The 22,220-nt window shown below is 41.6% G+C and overlaps 1 protein-coding gene across 6 annotated transcripts in view; it reads right to left on the bottom strand.

The window, feature by feature from the left end:
* Window positions 1-22,220, bottom strand: part of plch1 (phospholipase C, eta 1) — a 75,049-nt gene that overhangs the window by 10,915 nt on the left and 41,914 nt on the right. For all 6 annotated transcript variants that reach the window (XM_030392591.1, XM_030392608.1, XM_030392616.1 and 3 more), the window contains 9 exons: window positions 18,774-18,977; window positions 17,661-17,781; window positions 15,161-15,332; window positions 11,666-11,773; window positions 8,208-8,363; window positions 7,384-7,446; window positions 4,193-4,287; window positions 1,152-1,249; window positions 880-1,059 (listed from right to left, as the gene is read on the bottom strand). In XM_030392591.1, coding sequence (XP_030248451.1) covers window positions 880-1,059; window positions 1,152-1,249; window positions 4,193-4,287; window positions 7,384-7,446; window positions 8,208-8,363; window positions 11,666-11,773; window positions 15,161-15,332; window positions 17,661-17,781; window positions 18,774-18,977 — 1,197 coding nt within the window. The remainder of the gene's footprint in view (window positions 1-879; window positions 1,060-1,151; window positions 1,250-4,192; window positions 4,288-7,383; window positions 7,447-8,207; window positions 8,364-11,665; window positions 11,774-15,160; window positions 15,333-17,660; window positions 17,782-18,773; window positions 18,978-22,220) is intronic.

Raw genomic sequence — 22,220 nt, 5'->3', positions numbered from 1 at the left:
ACCTAACCCAGAGGCGGAGGTGAGCATGCACAGACCAAATTTCACTGCGCTTGATGTGGTAATTCTCCTTTTCTCACATAAATGTCAGAATTTATTTGATGTGAGCTACTGTGGGACTAAAAAAAATCCTTTTACTGTCAAATCCTTGTATTTATTCTATTAATCTCATGTGTAGGATTAGATGAGGGCTGTGGCGTTGAGGGCAAGCCATTTGTGGGCACCTCAGAAAGCTCTTTTATCACATTCTGTGAAAATCACTGAGGAAGCTCAAGTTCATGGCAAAAATCATGCGAGAAGACTGATTTGCCATACTTGTGGTCATTTTTTTTTTACATTTAATCAAAATGTTCTTTTGATTGATTAATTAATAATTCATCAATCCTGTCTATTTCCTTGAAACCTTAATTAGAAGAAACATATGAAACAAGCAAAAAGAGAACTGAAAGAAGGACGAATCAGAGCTGCTGCAAAGACATTCTAGCTCAGACTTCAGTTTTTGTTTATCTTTTTCTCCTTGTTTCTATTTGTGTGCAGCCAAAAAGTTAATTTCTTAGAAGCCAATATTGTTCTCTGAGTCTAACAGAAAAAAACACATAATTGGCAGGACGGGCAGGGATTCCTTGGAACTTGAATTTCCTGATGGCGCCTTGCACGGATAAAAATATCACTTCCAACACTTCTTCATTAGCTTATCTGCTTTTTATTTATTTATAATTCTTCGTAATCCTCACAGATTCTTGATCCAACTATGTGGTGTGCAGGCCGTAGAGGGAATCTGTTTATGTGTCACCGTATCAGTTAATGACAGGTATGTGGCCAGAGGGAAGGCATCCGTGGTTTCCATTAACAGAAAAACTCTAAACTGGTCAGCTGTCTTACCCAGCTGACAGCCCACGTTCCAGTAAAACTGGGGGTTGAAATTGGACGAGTCGATGCGATAGGCCGAGGGATAAATCCGCGACAGTTGCCTCTGGTTAAAAGCCAGGAATTGTTCAGCTCTGTGATTGACCAGGGATTGGGCTCTGGTCTCGCTGAATGACAAGACGTCACCGGGAGTGCCTGAAGAGAAACACGGGGTAGGAAAATGACCTCAGGGTATAAAGATTGTTGATTGTCGTATGTGCGAAAGTGTTAGAGCGCTGGTGCTTCACCTTCATTCAGACACTCCTGTGATGCAACAGAGTTGGTGAACACCACCAGGTTGGACAGATCTCTGCTCAGCTTCATTGTCTTCCTCTTCCTTCCACCCCTAAAGAAAGATACCGTATGACAGAAGTCAATTTCCAAGTGAGGGCAGAGGAGAGTGAGTGAGAAGACATGCACACACTTGAATAGCTGTTTAAGCATTTACAGTGGCCAGAGCATCGCAGGCAACAGAGGACTGTGCATCAGTGAAGCAGCTTGCAGACCACAGGAAAGAGCATCAAAGGCAAAAAGCTTAATGGGGATCGGAGCGCATGCAGTGCAGCCAGACACACATTCACACACACACAACTACACACACACACACACACACACACACACACACACACACAACATGCGATCATGCACACGCAGTCTTGCGCAAGACAGTAGTCAGTCACATAGCCACTCAGACACATTCTCGCAGGAATCTGTGTGACAGTTCCCGAGAACAGGCATATATGAATACGCAACCAGAGACAGAGACTGGGAGAACAAAGAGAGATAAAGGCCTCATACACAGAGAGCGACTGAGGCAAGAAAAACAAAGCTGAATTTCCATACTTCTTGCCCAATGCTCAGTCACAAAGAAATAAAGGGACAGAGGTGGACAAAGAATGCGCGATACAGACTCGGATATATTCATCCTGCAGACAAAAGCAGACGCAATAAGATTCTCCGACTCATTGGTGAATCAGCTCTGATCATAACAATATTGTGAAATAGAGTGTTTTTATGCGTGGTATTGCTACTTTTACTAAATAAATGGTCTTATACTTCAATCACTTGTCACAGGAGACTAGCTTTAATGTAGAAAAAAAGCTGTAAAAGTAGTGACAAAAGAAAGAAAATATCAAATAAAAAAGCGGATACCACTGACTCACATGCAATAAACACTGCTTTGAGCCACTGGAGCCGCACGATGACAACATATGGGATGACTCAAGTCTTGGCCTCAATTTCATTCAACCAGGGTGTTCTGTCTCGGGTCTTCTGCACTTGTGTGAGTCAGTTCGTCAAAATAAAATATTATGGGAATGGTCCAAAAAAAAATAACGTAAGTTATCATTCCTGCTGTCCTGCATTCACTGGATATTGAAGACGAGGCATGAAATCAACAGGGATCAAAAACAATTTGTGTTCGCTTCATTTGCTGTCAGTGGCTATGCTTACAAGATTTCATCAGTCTGACCGAAATCCTAATGCTTGTGGTGCTTTGCATTACGTGCTCCACACATTTATTTAGAATATAATATTATATATATATATATATATATATATATATATATATATATATATATATATATATATATATTTATACCATGGTCTGGGGGAATACTGATTGGCTGCAGGGTGTCCATTAACCCCTGATATATGGACACCTACTAAGTAGTTCCAGTCAAATTGACTGTTCACCGCTGTAAATTAATGTGCTAGCTGACATATCAAATCTTAATATTTTATTTCCAGCACTGAGTTCAGTCCGTCAGTCCTTCACTGTCTTATCCTCTGAACACCATAGGGTGGCGACTGTAACACACAAGCTGCAGAAAGTTCACTTCCCTTCTAAACTTACTGATACGCGAATAATCTCTCATCCCGTTCAGGCTGCAGCCACAGTAACGTCACACACGGCAGGTCATTTGTTCGTGAAAATCTTGCTATTGATTTGGGGACAATGACATGACTGGTTTGCTAGCTAATCGTGTTAGCTAGCATACTGTCAAATTATATTTACTGTTTGTCAACCGTACGCAATGTTATTGACTTTGAATCTTGCTAGCATAGCGTTAGCTTTCTGGCTCATGACTGAGCAGACTAGAATATCTCCCGTTGCCAAGTCGTATCTATGATCCGTCCTATTTACTGGAGGAGTGAACAACGTCTCAGTTGCATAAGAATCTGACGGGAGAGTAATGACTGTTCCAGGTATTAGTCAAACCCTCAGGCGTTACCAGGGAAACGTAGTTATGGCTTGTGAAAAACTTTACATTTTGATTGTTGAACGCATGAAAATGTAAATTAATGGTCAGAATTTATTTTCTTTGGCAAGTGACCATGGTATAAGCAGGATAATGCCCTTCGAGGTGTCCATAAACAGGAATTAATGGACTTCGCGGAGGCAACCGTCCCCCGCTGCGCGTCGGATGGTTCTTAGGCCTCCGCGTCGTCCATTAACTCCTGTTTATGGACACCTCGTCGGGCATTATCCCTTACTCAAATATTTTAGGGCCTCCAACAAGAGCTGATTATCGGCCATAGACCAGTTCTCCCAGTTTCTGTCCGTTCCAGAAGCAGGAACAATTTTGTCCTCCTTCTCAGAATGATTATACCTACCCACTCAACTTGATTGAAAATACATCCAGATCAGATCAGATCAGTGTTTTCTGATTCAAGTGGGTACATGAGGAATTAACTCTGATTGGGTTGTAATTCTTATTTTTTTCATTTCCTGTTTTATTTGGTAGTTATATCCTCTTGTGTCTTGTCACTTTCTACTGCCTGCTCACCTGTGTTCCCAGTGTTCTGTGTCCCTTGCTGTGCTCTTCCCCGGCCTGATTTCCCCCCTCACACCTGTCTCACATCAGCCTCGTAAGCACTGCCCTGTTCCCAGTGTCTCCCCACCTGCACCGCATCCCCTCTTTAGTCTAGTTTGTATCTAAGCCTAGGTTGTTCCCTTAGTCTTTGGTGGTTGGTCTGTTATCACCCTCGTGTCAGTCCTGTGTCTACTGTCCCTGTTCACCGGCCCTTGTGTGTTCCCTTTGTTTCTGAGTTGTTCCCCATGGTTTTCTGGTTGTCCTCTATTTTTTGTATTTTCCTTTGCCTGCCTTTAAGTCCATCATTTTTTTATTACATTTAGACAGTCATAAATGATTATTGTAGACGCTTTAGCGTTTTGTAGGATGTAACTGATGCACTGGATTGTTCCATGCCTCCAGCAGTCAGCAGCTATCAAACCTCACGATCACCAGGGAATGTCAATGCTGTGGTGAAGCGGGTCAAAGGTCACCTGTTGAACTGCCCTCCGGCCTCCCTCGCAGAGTTCTCCTGTCCGTCCTCCTCCTTGTCCACGCTTTGGCATGACAGCCTGGATTTGGAATGCCTCTGGACAGACACACACACACACACACACACAGGAATACATAAACAAAGAGTTGCATCGTGGTGAAGGTTTGAGCTTAACGAGAAAAAGTGGTGCCTATATTCTTATCTTCAGTTGAAATCCTGATAAATGTGTTGAATACACTTCATACATGATACCACCCACACACGACCTCTCAGCAGAAGAGTTCTTCAGTGGGAGAGGGCTGTTGATAATATCTCTTGCAAATTGTATGTGTTCCTGTGAGATTCATTGAGAGTGCTGTTATTGTAGCAGCGGTTTGAGTGTTTGTGCATGTTGGTGGGTGTTCTAGGTGTAACGTATATAATTATAGCAAGCGTGCATTTGGTGAAGTGTGCGCTTTTTTTCTGAGAGAAGGAACATCTCTATTAGGGCTAAAGTGGAGTTGAGAAGAGGATGAGGGTCGCAGTAATTACAGGGTTTAGGCCGCTTGCCAACAGATTACATGCACCCATGCATGCGCACATATATACACACACGTGGGAGGATGTATAATATGCATAGAGGGAGGCGTAAAAAGAATGAAGAGGAGACATGAGTGGGTAAACAGAGGAGGGCAGAGAGGAAAAGAAGCGGATGGATGGAGGAAGAAATAACTAGGCTGTGAAATGTGGAGAAAATGTAACAAAAACCACCACAGACACATGTTGAAGGCCAAACCTATATCACACTGTAAAATGAACAGCCTACACCGAGTGCAGCTGTCTGAAGAACAGAACATACACCTTAAAGCGGATCCAAAGACAGAACTCGCATTAGATTTGCATGTTTCAAAGATATGCAAAAAGCATGCATTCACTGCATGGATCTGCAGCGCGGTATTGAGACATAAGTGTGGCAGTTTTAATTAAGATCCTGCTACCTACAGCAGGCTCAAGATAAGGGTGCCCAGCATGCATTTTTTGTAGAGATAACAATGTGACGATCCACACAGCAGAAAGAGAGAGCCGTCTGTAATCAGTGTAAACAACATTAAAGGGGCAATATGCAGTTTTGGGGAAGATTTTAATTGACTGAATGTTATGCCTAAACAACTAAAGAAGACCATAAAAGACAAGAAAAGTTTGTTTATATTTGGCGGGCTTTGCCACCTATCTAGCTTCAAACTGTGTTCTGGGGACATTATTTTCCTCTGAGAACTTGTTCTTTCTTGTTCATTCAGTTATGGGAAAAAATGTAAATGTCTGAGTTTGTATTATTACCTCATTAATATTATATATTTTTTAAATTATCCTTCTGATCTTCAAAGAGGACTACAGAAAAAAAGACAATATGAACCTCTGAGACCTCATCACCCACAAAGATTGTTTGTCAGTATGTCTCTGGAAAAATAACTTATTTTATGTGTAATTTGCAAATAATGATATTATGTTAAAATAGTGTTTAGAAAGTTCTTTAAATAACCAAGACTGAGTTAGATAGAGTAGACCGTCTAAAAAGTGTTCCCTGAATACCATCAAATTACCAAATACCTACATAAAAGAGGTTGGCGTCAGTTGTAAACCAATATTATAACCAGTCCTGCAACACTAATGTTAGTAAAATGCCTCCTACAATTGAGCTAATTGATGGCCGTGTAAATTCCGGTGGATTGTGATTGTTTGTCAATGTTTCTTATTCGTCAAATCTATCTGAAAGCAATCCCAATCATATAGTTCCCTGCTGTCATTGTCATTGTTAAAGTTCAAAAAAGTTAGAGAGATTATTAAAACAATATATTATAGTTTTTGTTAAAGTTATCATTCTTGGTGTGGACAGCCGTTTAACGTTTAGACGGTACGATCAGTTGCAAGTTTGATGGGGATTCCTCACAAGTGCTCCCTTACTCCTTCGTTACATTTTCTTAAAATGTTGAGTTTTCAATATGTCAAGAAGGATTAGCACTGCTTGTAATAAAATAATGCAACAGCACAAATACAGTCCATTCAGTGCTTTACCTCCTCAACCTAATTCAAGTTTAGACAGGGGCAACAAAAGTGAGATGGTGGACCAGATCATTTTGGATCTACCGTGGTTCTTTTCATTGACAAGTCCATCTCAGCCTAACTTGTGGGATGTAAAATGCCTCTATTTGAAGCACGTGGCCCAGCCGATTATCAGTGGTAATCAGTGTTAATCAATAAGAACAAGTTGTGAGTATCTTACTGCTCTTATCTAAGAGCTCTGACACGCCAAGTCAAATACTGGCCACCAGATAATATTGGAAGGTCTTTGCCAACCTTTTATAGTTTGTGGTGTTTCCAGCACCATTGGCTCTAGTCAGCTCTTGTGGCTCTTCAGCTGATTGGCCATGCTCGATCAGCTGCCCAGGCCATCATGAGGCTACAGTCAGACATACGCGAGTGCAGGAGAAAGTGAAGATCACCTGCCAGGGCTAAATGTGGGCAGTGCAGGATGTGAGAGACATGGAACTCAGTGTGCTGATTTGTGGTCTGTTTGTGGGGTCAATCACACACGTCATTGCTATTTGGCTTCACGACCAGATGCAAATGTTTGGGAGGGGGGGTTTGCGAATGTTGATTTTGTGTATGTGTGAAGCCTGAGAGAGTTCTGTCTAAAGTCAGGTAAAAGGCATTGTTGTTGCCAGTTTGATGTATCAAACAGAGCAAATAGAAAGTTGGATAATAGTTGTATAGTTTTATAGTTTATATCTGTCTAGTAAATTTGAAAATAACTTTTGAAGCGCTGCAAAAAAGAAAATGCCAATTAGGCGCATCCCAATCAACTTAGTTTCGTAGGAAGATGGCAGTTAGCTACATCATGCATGGCTGTAATAAACAGAGTAGAGTGAAGGTCACAAACTGGAAACAACCAGTTGTTTGTCATCCCCCAATAAACAAACAAAAAGACGAAGATGACACAAAAATGGTCGCTAATTAAAAAAATACATCAATGCAAAGACAACGACTGTCTGAAGAATAGAACTAGCCCACCTAAAGTTCTGTCACACTTGTGGTATGAAGTTGGAAAAGTATGTCATTGCCAACTATCTTGGAGCCAAACTATCCTGAATTTGCCGTTTCAGACCTCGGAAATAGATTCCGAATCAAGCAAAAAAAGAGCCCCCAGCTCCTCACCTTCTGTTTGAGCGTCGTGATGAAGGATCTGCTCTGGGATTTCTTCAAAACCCCTTTGGAGTTCTAGAGACAAGGAGAAGACATTCAGAGATTCTTTATATGCGTTTGCGAGTGCCTGTTCACATTCATATGTGCGGAGCATTTGATGTGAATCTAATAACAACCACATTAGCACCCAGTGAGTCACTTAAACCCTAAAGCTCAGAAGCTGGAGGGGCCGCAACAGACACCAGCCAATAAAGCAAAGCGCAGCTGAAGCAGAGAGTGGGTGAGGAATAAAAAAAAAAAAAATGAGGAAAATTACTAGCGAGGAAGACGAGAGAGGGAAAAAATAAAAAGCTTTATAGACACAGTGAGGTGAAGGGGATCACCAACAAAGCAGCGGCAGAATAGAGAGAATAGGAAACCCTGATGCACAACACCCACCACATAAAATGGCTGTCAGGAAACTGAAGAGTCTATAAATAGCACGAGAGACAAGCTGGGAAATTAAATATTAAGCAACACTGCAGAATGTTAGTTTCTCATCACTTTCAGTGTGTTTTCGACATGCTATGGATGAAAAACTAACATAGCTGTCAGAGCATATCCATCCCTTCAGAGTGGGCCGAGGAGCTACTGCTTGACTGACCACTTTAATGTATTCGATGGGTGTGTTTGACCTGTGAGCGGTGCAGGAACTACTCCTTTATTTTCTCCAATTCCCTCCGTGACTAATGCCATGGCCTAGTTTTATCCCCCCCTCTTCTCTTCCTCTTCTTCTTCGGTTGACAAGTATTACTCTGCTCCTTATGCAGCGCTGCACATCGCCTCGGGTGTGGTACCTGTCGCAGGTTTTTCTGAAGGCCCTGGTGCGTAGCCCGGAGCAGAGCGCGTATGCTGAAACTGTCGGTGTCTTCCTTGTCGCCGATCCGAGACTCCTTCAGAAGAGAGTCCAGTTTCTTTCTGATGTGAGACTCCACCTGGTGATGACCGTTGCCCTGTGTGAGGGAGGAGGAGGGTTATTATGACAAAGGAGGAGACAGAGAGGCAAGGAAGCGGGAGACACGATGAGGTCATTCCAATTAAGGAGATGATGAAGAGTAATGCCGTCTTGAGATTCAAGGATTCGCACTGAAACAAAGCCCAACCTACTGCAGAGTCGCAGCACCTCAGTCAGACCTTCAGTTTTTACGGAACCATAACCACGTTTTGAAAAGCAACCACAGTTGCAGTTCTGGACTGGAGATGACATACACATGTGCACCATCTACAGACAAGGGAAAATAAATGCTTCCATTTTGCTTCTACCTGTGGGTGTTAAGTGTTACAACTTTACTGTTATTTTATGCTGGAGGAGAGTGTATTTGATGCTTCATATGCAATATTTTAAACCTACAAAAGGGTTTATTTTCTGCTTAACTCTGCCACACATCCCCCTACCTAAACAACTGAATGGGCCAAATGCCATTGAAAAACAAATACAGTATATCACTGTTCATCAAACAAAATGACCGTTGCAGCGTACCAGTGACAGTACTGCACTGATTCGCTTACCTGAACAGTCAATCAGAGGGATTTCTCTTAACAACAAGCTGCTACTTTCCAATCGATTGTCAGCCTGGTGTGTAGGGGCGTTTACCCAACCATCCACCCCATCCTCTCACCTACTTGACACTCTTTACATTAATTGACCTGACTTCTTCCTTTGTCACAATAATAACTATGGCCACAAGAGGTCGCCACCAAACAAGAAACATACAGCTGGTTTGTAGTGCTGCTTGCACATGATGTGGACGGGCTGTAATTTTTGAAAGAGTTGTTTTATGTGAACAAGAAACATAAAGTCATGTTCACGGGGGAAAAAGAGCAATAAATGCTTTACAAAAGTTGCATGCAAGAATCACACACAGTACAGCATATGGTGAAATTTCTCATTCCAGATCAAGCAGATAAATCAATTAAGATTATTAAACAAAAATATAAAAGATAACAGTATAACAGTACAAGGGTAATTTTCTCATCTAAAATATGTGACACTTTGCACTGTGGGACTTTGGTCACCAGGGTTAATTGCGCAAATAAAGTGGTGGTGGGTGAATATAGTGCACGATAGTATATAATGAGTGATCTCAGACACAGTCATGGACAGTCATTGCCTGAAGATGCCACACATGTTAAAATAGCAGCAGCTATTACTTTTCTTGCCTGTAGGGGACATCATCAACAACGGGTCTACATCTGCAGGTCTCAACTTTAAAGGAAGATCTTGTATGACATCTTGTGACACTGCATATATTCAGCAAAAATTGCAAAAAATAATGAGAACATACAGAAGTGTTTGACACAGAATAGGAGCAAACAACATGATACAAGTCACTATTTTTCCCCAGCCTGTGTATCACTACTAGATGAAAACTATATCCCACTATTAGTGCAATGTAAGTGGTGACTGCTGTGAAAGCATGCTGGTTTAATGAGCTCAAAACAAAACCCCTCATCAGTGGAAACCTGCCACCACCCTTTTAAAATGGCAATAATCATCCAAAGTGGCATCTGCAGCCTCATGCCTCCAGCTAAATGAGGAAGAATGATGCCATATTCGGTTACACAACTGAACCATCTGGAAAACAACTGAGCGTTTTTCGTGCTTTAAATGTGTTGAGGAGGACCCTGGCAGTACTGTATCACAGAAAAAATGAACAGGATTAAGACTGACTATTAAAACGGCACCAGGCACAATGAGCATAAGCAAGCGAGAAGATGCAAGCTCTTCTCTACGCTCATATCTGCTCCATTAAGCATTGATTATTTTAAAACATCACTGCAATGATGAACAGTAAAACTTTACAAGCAGCAACATTACTACCCAATTACTAAAGTCATTATAACGAGCACGACAACGTCATTAAGATGCCGTTATCTAACTTATAGAGGAAGAGTTTTCCTCTTACATAAATCCCTCCCTGTCTTAAGTTTTTTTGCTGATATGATATTGTTGCTGCATTATTTCTTTGAATTAACTGATTACTTAGCAGTTAAATCATGAAATAGCCACATGAAGGAAAGCATCCCAGACAATCAGGAGGAAAGGTTCAAAAGGGCTTAAACTATAAAATATCAGAGTTTTGCTATATCCTTTCATTTTAAAAAATCAGCTTTAAATTGTTGGAGGGATACATTTTATTCATTCAAAGCTTTAAGGTGTAATCCTGCTTTTAATCCATCAGGTGGCTCATCCCAAACCACTGGTTACTGAGCCAATCTTAAGGACATTTTTCTGAAATTAAATAATCTCTGCTGCCCTTTTTTTTTTTTTTACTTATTCTAATAGATAGGCAAGAAAAGATTAAAAACTTGTCAAATAAACACGTAGGTGGTGGGTGATCTGGATAAAATTAATATCAGGGTTTATTTGATTGCAAGTATAATCCAAAGATTTAAGATTAAATCTTTTTTTTCTCAGATTTGAAATGTTCTGTAGACAATAGCCAGACTTAAGAAAAGCCCATTAATTTTTCAATTTGCACCATTAAAACACAACATTGTTGCAGTAATCCCCTTACCGTTACCGAGCCTATCCCACCCGGACCAAAGTCAATTCAAAGTTGTTGAACAATTTGAAGTTCGGGCATTGTTTTGGCCTCTTTTTAGAGGTTTTTAGTATTTTTTTCCAAAGAGTCAGAAGCTCTGTTAGTACTTTTGGTATTGATCTGCAGAGGATTGAGCACACTGACATACAATACTGAATCACACGGCTAAGGGGAGAGGGGAGGGAACAGACAGTGGCTTTCCTGTCCATGTGATCACTTATTGGCTGTTGTAGGCTCCAGGGAGGGCATAGAAGCTCCTTTCTGAACAAATAAGGTGACAGTAAAATTTCCGGAGCCATTTCAAGAGTTCACAAATTGACAATATTTTTTTGACACAAGCCCCTCATCTTCCATGACACTAGATATAACTCATTTTGTAGATAATTACAATACGTTGCCCAAGAAGGAGCCACGCAAAGTAATTCTTCCAATCAACATGGCCATCTAACTGGCTACATTACTGTTTTGGTGCGTTCACATAGCGCTAACCTCCCTGTCAATGAGGTTATGTAAAGTAAGGAAACAGCAGTAAACACTGAATACCACAATTTTCTAGGATTCGCCTAATAAGTAGATTGCAGAGTCCTTCAAGATCGAAAATCGCCCACACACCTCGAAAAAAGACTTGAGTAATGTGAAGTACCATGTCCGTTCGATGTGTTCGTGCATGTTTGTGTGCACAGAATGTTTACAACATTCCTCGCTCTTACATTGCTGCTCCTGAGCTTGAAGTCATCCTCAATTTCATCAGCGCTGTCATCATCAGACACCTCCCCCTCCTCAGCGTCGGCAGACAGATAGGCGGGCAGACGTTTCCCCTGGATGGAGAGAGGACAGACAAAGACGGGAGGAGAGCGATGAATGTATGTTTGGCCCATGTGTATGTCTTAAATAAAGCAAAAACCCTCACTTTTGTACACTACAACGCCCACACAGGCTGCACCTTTAAGGTAGTAGTAGTGTATACAGGCAGAGTGAGGGCCATAACCAAACACACACTTGTGCACGCTCAAGCACACACACAAAAATAGTACAATCAGCAGCAGATTCTCTGAGAAGCTCCCTGAGCAGCTCTTTCAGCAGAGTGGAAGCCCATTACTGAGCCATTCTGAAGGTGTGAGTGGGAGTCAAGATTTTTCTAAGCCTCTTCTTCCAAAATCAATGCCAGACTCCGAGCTTCCTCCAGCACAGCGAGTCTCTCGCTGACATCACCGCCTTCTACCACGACTAGTCTAACCCCACTCTGCCTTCTCTTCCCTTCGTCAAACACCCTTTCGATATTTTTCCTTTATTGTCTTGTGACTCTCTTGTCTCTCGCTCCGCTGGGAGGGGTGGAGAGAGGTGAAAGGGTCTCAAAACAAGGGTAGAGAGGGGGAGGAAAGAGGAGGAGGAAAACTGTTAGAGAGGATTTAAGGGCTTTATAGAAAATCAATAATGCTCTTTCACTTTTAAGACATTTGGCTTGAGAGGGTCAAAGACAGAGCCCCTGTCCTCCCCCCCAAGTTGAACAATGCAGGCTTTCTTCCCTTTACAGATAAAGTCAATTTTATCTGGTGCTCATAACAAGAATCCAATAAATGCTGAAAGCGTTCGCTCAGTCTCTCTTTGTTTCTGTGTAGAATAGCCGTACTGTGCCGTGGATGCAGATCTTCTGGGTGTGAGGCCGTCAAAGTGACAGCTGATATTTAAGAACAGATATATGTTGGGTTTTTAAAATCATTTTTGAGAATATCAGATCAACCATGTTTCACAGATCACCTTAAAGGACACCTGTCCTGTCTTTCGGGACAGTACCGGTGGGTGCTGCAGAGAGATAACTTACAAACTGTAAAATGTGACATGTTGATGGCAGAGAGGCAAATTGGTAATCGTTGCTATTGACGATCCATATGTGCTTTCCAGAATGGCTCATGTGCTGTTTCTGGTGTGCTCTTTGGTTAAAGTTGGTGACATTTAGGTAGGTAAATCTACTAGGTTCTGTAAAGGTATGTTTATACAGTTTTTATCTATTTATCTGATAGTGGAGCAGGCTAGTGAGGTAGGAGGGGAGCTAGTATGGAGGGTATTGTAGGTGAGAGGAGCGACTTTTAATTGGGTCAATTGTGTGACAGTGGGAGTGGGTGAGGAGCTGAGCACAGCTCTGGAGCTTATTTAGGACTTTGGGTGACGTACCATATAAGAATGCTGTAGCAGAAGTCAATTCTGGATGTGATAAAGGCATGAATCAGAGTTTCGGCAGCAGAGGAGGAGACTCATGGGTGGAGATGAGCTATATTTTTGAGGGGGAAGAAGGCAGTTCTGTTGATTTGACTGACAGGCTGTTCAAAGTAGAGGTCGCTAACAAAAATGACTCAGGGGTTGCGAATATCCACTGCTCTAAGAAAGAAAAATCCACCAATGTCTGTCTTTAAAAATATCTATTTTGTTCTCTTCTGACCTCATCAAAACCAAATATTTAAAGTGGTAGCCACTCAACCTGAGCCACAGACCGATCTTAAACAAATACAGAAAGAACAATGAAGGATTTGTTATGAGATCAAATAAGGACATTAAGGTTTTATATGACAAATAAAACTCATCCTATATGTGCTTATGGATGTCACTCATGATGATTTGGTCATCTGTGTATTCTACTTGAACAAGTGAATCCTTTCTACTTCTCATTGATTGCCCCTCCCCCTTTCTCCAGCCTGTGCTGGATTAGGTCCTAATTAGGGGAGGTTATTTAAGAGGACACGCTTCTTTGTCTTTGCTTGACTCTAATGAAGACATACAAGGCATCGAAACGTTAGTCATTTAATAAAAGTTTGTTGTCTGAGTCCGTGTGTTCCAGTTGGACTTGGTTCCTGAAAGGTTTCCAAATAAAACTCCTTCTGTTTGCCAAAAAGTTATTTCCAGACAACACAACTGCTATAATTTGGGATTTGGTGGAGGTCTACCCAAAATCTAGCAGAGCTACAGATGGTGTCTTTGAGAGCCCAAACAGAAGTAACGCTTCACTTTTCACCAGTGAGTTTACAACAAACTTTATACATCCAAACAATCGCCTCCTTCCGGTATGTACTTTGACAATGTTGTTTCTCCGTACATGCCAGAGTAAAAAGCACTTACATTAACGGTGCTGTAAGTGATGTACTGGTATTAAGTAAGTGTTGAATAGCTCTACATCGTATTGTTTGTTCAGTAACCCGTGTCTCTCCTTCTTCTGCTCTTGCAGTGAAAGAGAAAAGACATTTTCAGGTATCCCTGCCCACTTTATCCAATCAGGACAGAGACTGATTTGCTGATGTGCTGTTTGCTGCCACATCTGGCAATTACAACCGCTTTGTTTATGTGGTGACATAGAGAGGAGGGAGGGAACTGATAACCGTGAAATGGACAGTAAGCGGTACCAGTTTACAATCCATCGAATCACTCTGAATGTGTGCCAGGTGTTACAATCTGTTCTAAATGATAAATAATGCAGGCTTTTCTCATTAAGTCACCTCAGGCATGTGTGATACCTGAGGTGACTTAATGAAAAAAAGCTGCATTATTTATCATTTAGGAAAAATCGTAACATCAAGCCTCTGTGGTAAATCAAAAAAAGATTTAAAATCAGATGAAAAACAAGAAATACTATTTTAGTTTTGACCGGGGATTTCGAGAAGTAGAGGATTCACTGTCATAAACTTTAGTGCTAATTTTACAGGGAATTGTAATGCATCTTCAAACGTTCATCTATTCCTCGTAGTTAATTGCTGAATTGTTTAGCCCACTGGCAGCCCCGAACCGAGTTGCCAGGTTGTGCTTATGCATGTTTCGCTGTTTGTGTGTGAGTGCGATGGAAGAACAAAATCTGTCGCTGAGTTATCACATTCCAGCATCTCTTCCGTCTCTTCCTTTCTCCTCTATGATTAATACAATGACCTACTTTAGTCCTCCCTTTCTCCTCTTCCTTCTCTTCATCTGTTTATGGATATTAATTAGCGGCTTGCAGTGCCTCTCCCACTCCACATCTCAACATCCTCAGCACCACAACGCACACGAAGCAAAATAACGGAGCGATAACGAGCCCTCTGCTTTCTTCGCTCACACAAGAGGAAGGAAGTGGAGATGAAGATGCTTTGATTATCAAGTGCACTGACTGACAAGGCAATTTATTTTTGCATTTTAACAAACAAACTGTCAGTCCACCATACATCCATCCACATGTGTGTTCTTACTTTGATGAGGATCTTGCCCTGCAGGCTCTGAGGACTGGGTAATGTTTTGGAGTCCCTGCTCAGGATATCTCCCACATCCAGTTTGTCTGCGAAGATTTCTCGCAGGTACTGGGCGATCTTCTTCTGCTGCTGGATGCTACAGTGGTTCTCTATGGACAGGATTACTGGAAACCTGAAAGAAAAAAACATCAATGTACATACTCAGGTTTCCATAGGTTACATGAAAAACCTGTCAACACTTAGAAAATGTGTCTCGAACGCAGCGGATGGACTGAAGTGAGTGTGAATCACATCTCAAACTGTTCTTCCTTTTCTCACCTTCAACCAAGAGAACAGTGAGGAGATCAATGATAAACATACAGCTGCATAAACACCTCTGTGACATGGTGTGTCTGTATGTGTGTGTGATTGGTGGTTCCATTGTGTGTGTGTGTGTGTGTGTGTGTGTGTGTGTGTGTGTGTGTGTGTGTGTGTGTGTGTATGTAGGAGTGTTATGTGTGTGTGTGTGTGTGTGTGTGTGTGTGTGTTTTTCTTGTATTTTCATTTAGAAAAGGTGAAATGAGTCGTGGCCACGCAGCAGCTCAGCTCAAATGTCAGGTTTGTCAGACTGACTGGTCTACCGCAGGGGCCTCAGCCCCAGAGCACACACACACACACACGCACACACACACACGCACGCATGCACGCACACACATACTCTCTAAAACCAACAAATGGATACTTTGCCTAATACAAAAGGAGAAGGAAGCGATAACATCCAGAGTCATTTCATTTCAACACACAGAGAGTGACACCCAGGAGCGCTGATGAGGTGAAACATCGAGGTGGCTCAATGAGCTATGGAATGTGTGTGTGTCTTTGCGTGGAGAATCGCTCCATTTCAATACAGCCCAGGGGCCATTAATCATATTAACAGGTGGCACTGATGATAAAATATCAGCTGACTGTAAAGAGAGCAATGTAACACTCAGGATGTCCAGTATGAGAATGAGAATATGAAGGTATTTCCTCATTAGTAGGTATGAAGGTTTTCTCAAGGGAGGTCACATCAAACATATGGTCTTTAACTGAATTCACACAAAATTTAATTAGAAAAAAATATTTCAATAAATTGGGCTGCCACCAACAATTATATTTACTACAGATTAATCTGCAGATTTATTTCTGATTGATGAAATTGATTGTTTGGCCGATCAATGATTGGAAAACACAGAAAGATCATCAACCTGTTTGTTTTGTTGCAAATAACTTGGTTCTACCTCTTTTATTTATTCTATGACACATTTGAGGGTGAGACTGGGCTGTTTTATGCTCAGATATGTGATAATAATGAGCATATTTTCCAAGGTGTCAAAGTATTCCTTAACCACTTAATGAACGCCCCCATTTTAAGGATCTTTTTCCAAAATGACATACCGAAATTAAAAGCATGACAGCTCCCACATAGTTTGAGACTCAGGGATGTGCTTGGTACCATTGGAATGGCAACACCCTCAAGTTTTTAGAAGTGTAAGTGTGATTCTATGACGTACTGACACAGAGTTACAGAGGTTGGAACACAGGTTTTGGTTTCTGTCCAAAAACAAGGGTGATCCTATGTTGGAACGGTGTTCCTTAAGGGGTTAAAAGACCAATAGCAGTTATTTTTATAAGTGCAAAATTGCAACAATCACAACTAGAAATAAGATTTACAACAGATGCACAACCTTCAAATTTTAGTAAAACTTCCAACAAGCTATTTTCAACTGTACTTACACATCTAGTTTAATGACATGAATCTGAATCAATGCCAACAGTCTGTCCCTTTGAATAAGATAAACTGTTTTATACAACACAGGGTCTGTAATCATAAGTATCTGCAATAGATATCAAAACAAGCCAATATGGCAGCAGGAAGCTGCATCGTTCATCACTTTCTTTGGGTATTGTTGGACCCAACAGAGGCTCCTCGGGGAGCCGGAGGAATTGCTGCTAAGCAGATGGCTCAGTAATAGGTGCTAATTACTGCCAGGAATCATGGTGTTTTCTAAAAAACACAAACCTGGCTGTCAAAATGTTAGAATTTTCTTGTTAAACCTTGTGGGGAATCCTCTCGTCAAATCTGTTTTATCATAGCAGTGTGAGAAAGGCTGCTTTTAGACTTTTTTTATCGGTAGCAGATAGAGAGAGAGATATATCCTCCTATAGTGGACCAGAAAGCAATATAATTCAACTGAGGAGGACAATATGCAATCAATAATACAATCTGTGTGTGCAGATAGAGAAATGTTTGCTGTTTTTCCAAAGAATAATATTTGTGCTACAGAAATGATGTTAAAGTCAGATTAATGTGTAGGAAAAAAGAAAATCTGCTTCTGTTTGGCATTCTGGGCCATTTTCTCCCAGTACAATACCTATGGGATAATGGAAGTGTTTACTTTCCATAAAATGTCACAAATGCTGACATGCACACACACACACACACACACACACAAACATGCTATACGGGGCTTGGACTCACTGGTTATTTATGAAGGCATATTTATTGATGGTCTCTATGACAAACTTGAACGGTATCTTGGAGGTCAGAGTGTAGCCATGTTGGACCATCGGCTCTCCATCAGGTCCGTCCCAACAATCCACTGCAGGGAAGAGAGGAGAAACAGGAGAAATGATGCATGAATAAAAACCCTGCGTCGTGTTACCACTCTCAGTTTTTTAGCCTCTCCTCAGTATTCACGGTTCTGCTTTGAATATAAAACAGACAGTTTATTTCATTCGGAACTATTTCACATTCAACGCATTCGACGCTGGTGTTGAATTATTCTGCGTGTGAATAAGTGTAATGTTTAAGTGATGGCCGGAGCAGGATTGTGCCGCACTGGAGGAGTTTTTTCAGCGTTTAATGGTAATAAATAGTGTTGGGTTTATATATGAAAACACGAACAAAAGTAGAATTATCGCCTCAAAGCTGTATGCATCTGCGCACCAGCCAAGTCGCTGTTCCTGAGCTGTGGCACTGAACAATGGCCAGAATTTTATATTAAAGAATGTTTTGTTGCTCTTTGCTCTTTTTGAATCTAAAATGTCATCACTTCATTATTATATCCTATTACACGTTTGTGTAAAATGTTGTTACAGCTATCAGTTTGAGTTGTTGAGTAATGTGTTTTGTGAGGTCACAGTGACCTTTGACTACCAAGATCGAATCAATCCATCCTTGATTCCAACATTTGTGCAAAAATAAGAATGTGTTAAGAAATTTGATTAAAATGAATCATTACTTGCTGGCACACCTGTGCAATCAGCATAAAAAGTCAACGGTGCCATCAAAATTAAGGTGAAGGAGAGTTTGCTGCAATAATAAAGACTCATAAAAGGCAACTTGTCCAATCAGAAATGACACAGCAGATGTGTTGATATGCAGGAGAAGCACATGCGTTGCTGATGCCACTAACCATGAATCTATTAAATTCAGTGTCCAACAGAGCCATGACTGTGAGAGACCAGCATGCACAATTACCCTGAAACTCCTGATTAATTTAATTATCTACACCTGTGCTTTTCCTTTACTGCGAAATAGCCGAAGTCAGATTGGCACGTCATTCTTTTTTTGATTCAGACGTTTGCTTACCTTCTACACAGCGGCAGCCAGACTGCAGCACCCAGGCATACATGTCGGTCTTGGAGTGGGAGAGGAGCTGGTCTCCGGTCAGGTACGTGTTGTGAGACGAGGCGATGAAGTAGTTGCACAGGGGCTGCTCCATGTCTTGATTCACCTCGTGGTGCAAAGGGTTGAAGATGTCACACGCTGGACTGCGCATGAAATTTGTGAAACCTGAAGGAAAACACAAACGTACAAGACACAAATCATTTGGAATCAAAACAGGTGTTTGTTAGAGGTTTCTGCTTCTTGCTTTCATTGTGTTTTTGTCGCTCTCGGTGTTGGATGGGCGCAGATATCATTTGTTTTCAGCCATGCTAGCAGCAGAGTTCTGTGTGTCTGCTGGTCAGTTCACCACTTTGGTCCAGACTAAAATATGTCAACCGCTATTGGATGGCTTCAAGATTCAAAATTCAAAAACTTTATCCTCCATAAACGCAAGCTGAACTTTGCTAACAGGAGTAAGAGCAAGGCTAGTGGCTCCTCCCTCCTTCCAGGTCCAATCTAAGCTAACCTACACGTCAAGACTTCAGTCAAAATGTTGACCAGTGGCACTCAAACATAGAGTGCTGTCTGCTGGCTCAGCTCACTGAGTCCATAGGGTCTCGCTGAGTTGAGCTGAACTGTTGAGCCATGCCGATGCAATGGGGGATTCAGTGAATGATTGCTTAAAACAGCACTTCCGTTCATGGGGAATATGAACTGCTGCCATGAGGCATATGAAGGGGCGCCCCAGTAGCTGAGCTGGTGGAGCGTGCACTCCATGTACGGAGGCTTTGTCCTCTCTGCAGGCCTTACACCTCGCAGACAAGCGACCAAACCAGGACACAACGTTGAAGGTTGATGGTGAAATTTTAATCTGAGGTTGGAAGACACTGCTAAAGATTGTTCTTCTGTTTTTTATTAACATTGAACCCTCAAGGTTTCCGCAGCAGAAAACATCGATGCTGGGCCTTTTTATCTTACAGCCTCCCAATGCTTTGAGGAAAAATAAGGTCTGGTTTATTTCAGTGCCAAGGTGCGGACATTTTGTGCAGACCTTCATGTTGCTCAGGGGATGAATCCTGCTGATGATGGTCCTCTGTCTTTTCCTCTCGCACCATCATTACTAGATTGAGGTTTTGTTATGGAAAGTTTTGACAAGACATTCCACTGTTTTTATAGATATTTAAGGGACCCACAGGAAGAATTCTAACAACTTTTGCACTATCAGCAAATCAGAACGTTCACTTCTCCTGGAACATATTTCCTCATCTACTTTTGGATTGACATAAAATTTTGTAAGATCATCGAGGGGTCCCAGACGATGAATCCTAATGATTTCAGTGAGCTGGCAATGTTTCCTCTAGCGTAGCTTTATTGAATACTTATACTTGGTTTATGACCAAATACCTGCAAAAATAATAACACTCCCACCAGCTCTCCGCTGTACTTTTATTTGATTGTGGATTAGCAAATGTTTCCATGCTAACAAACTAAATTAAGATGGTAAACATTGCCAACATAAAACCTGCTTGACATCAGCATGTTAGTATGTTGACATTAAGATTTTAGCTCAAAGCACCACAGTTTTCAAGTACACACAGAACTGCAAGCGTGGCTGTAGTCAGTTGCAGAAGCCATGATGGAACAAAGCAAAGTGTTCTAAACACAGCTTGTCGTGCAGTGACATTAGGGATCAGTGTTGCCTGTTTTTTTAATCCTGAATATGATCCACCTTGTAACAACGAGGTGCATCGTGAAAGCGACATCTACAATAACCAGCAGGTTGATTTCCAGGAAAACCCAGAAGGATGACAGGGGGAGCGCTTTCAAACCAGAGCACTGCGGTTTCAAACCGGAGCGGTGAGGTTTTGAAATCACACTACTTCACGCGGCCAACTTTCTTTTAGGTGGTACAGCGAGAGAAGTCAGAGAGCAGGAGAGGGAGACTGAGGAGCAGTGGAAAAATATGATGCAAATATCGGAAAGAACGACCTATGGGAGACTAATGGGAAGTCTGTGATCAGAGTGGACATGCAGTCTCTGCTTGCTATCATGGTTAAAGTATATTGTGTACTGAATCCTACACAGTATACACCTATACAGTCACCCAGCCATAAGGAGAGCAAATACTAAAGGTAGCATCGCACCGCAGAGAAATGCTAATGTGAATCTGTTTGTACATTTCTGTCACATCTGTGCACAATGCATGTTTAAACACACACACACATCTGGCCTGCAGGCAAGACATCAGGTCTGCTAGTCTGATCAGTCAGACACACACTGTGTCGGCCTTCATGCCTCCTACAACAAGATTAGTCTCACCCCTCCTCCCCCTCCTCCTCCTCTGCCTCTCATCTTCTCTCCCCACACTCACTCGTCTCATTTCTGTCACCGTTCCCTTTTCTACTTTCCCACCCCCGTCATTCTGGCTTCCCCATTTTCTCACCCAAGCTACCCCTTCGCAATCCTCACTCCTCCTTCTCCCTTAAGCTCACCCTTCAGCAAGAAGTGGCGTTACTTAAAATGACACCCACAGATGAACACTTACCAAGGAGACGGTTCCAGTACATTTATGGTTGTTATTTGATCTTTCCAGCACCTCAGTGTTATGAAAACAGGAAACTGTGTTGATGTACGTGTCCGTCGAATTGGTAAATTTGCTATTACATTGTTATTATTCTTCAATTGCTCTTAATTTCTAATTACATTTTTTGTTCATTGTTAAAACCAAAATTACACACATATTGATTGGACCACCGTTATTTGACACTTTTCTTGTCTACCGACTATTAAGAGTGCTCTACAACACATCCCACATTCTCCCATTCACACGCACATTTTCACACTTTTATTTATTTATTTATTCAGGTCTCTGTTTAGTGCTACTTTTCCTGGGGTCCAAACAAATTGAAAATTACTGTGCATCAAACCATAAAACAATTAAAAAGCACAAGGCATGGTGACAAGGGCCCAAATTTCATATATGTAAAACTAACCATGGTGGCCATTTTGTGGGCACTTGTGAGCCTGTTCCACAGATATTTTTCTAAGCTTTTTGTTCAAACAGATTTACTGGTTGTTTGATGTGTACTGATGGTAAACTATTCCATATTTTCACCCCAAGGCAGAAGCTTTCATCTTCATCAGGAGCATTACAGCACTTCTGAAGCACAGTACAATAGTTCCACGCACAGACATTCACCCAGCTAGGCTCCTCACACACCGAAGGAACAGCGAACAAGGGCAATTTGTGGTTCCGTAATCTTACCCGAGGGCACATCAAAATGCAGCCTGAGGAAAGGGATTAAATCGCTGACCTTTCGATTAGTAGACCACCGCCGTGCCTCCTTTAGGAGCCTCAGCCGCCTAAATGAAACTTTTTCATCGAATTTAACAACAGGTTTAAAGATCTTTGAGGTTGGTTGATTTATA

The sequence above is a fragment of the Sparus aurata genome, chromosome 2 (genome assembly GCF_900880675.1).
Source record: "Sparus aurata chromosome 2, fSpaAur1.1, whole genome shotgun sequence".
NCBI lineage: Eukaryota > Metazoa > Chordata > Actinopteri > Spariformes > Sparidae > Sparus > Sparus aurata.
The sequence above is the reverse complement of the archived record's forward strand: the minus strand, read 5'-3'. Positions and strand labels throughout refer to the sequence as shown.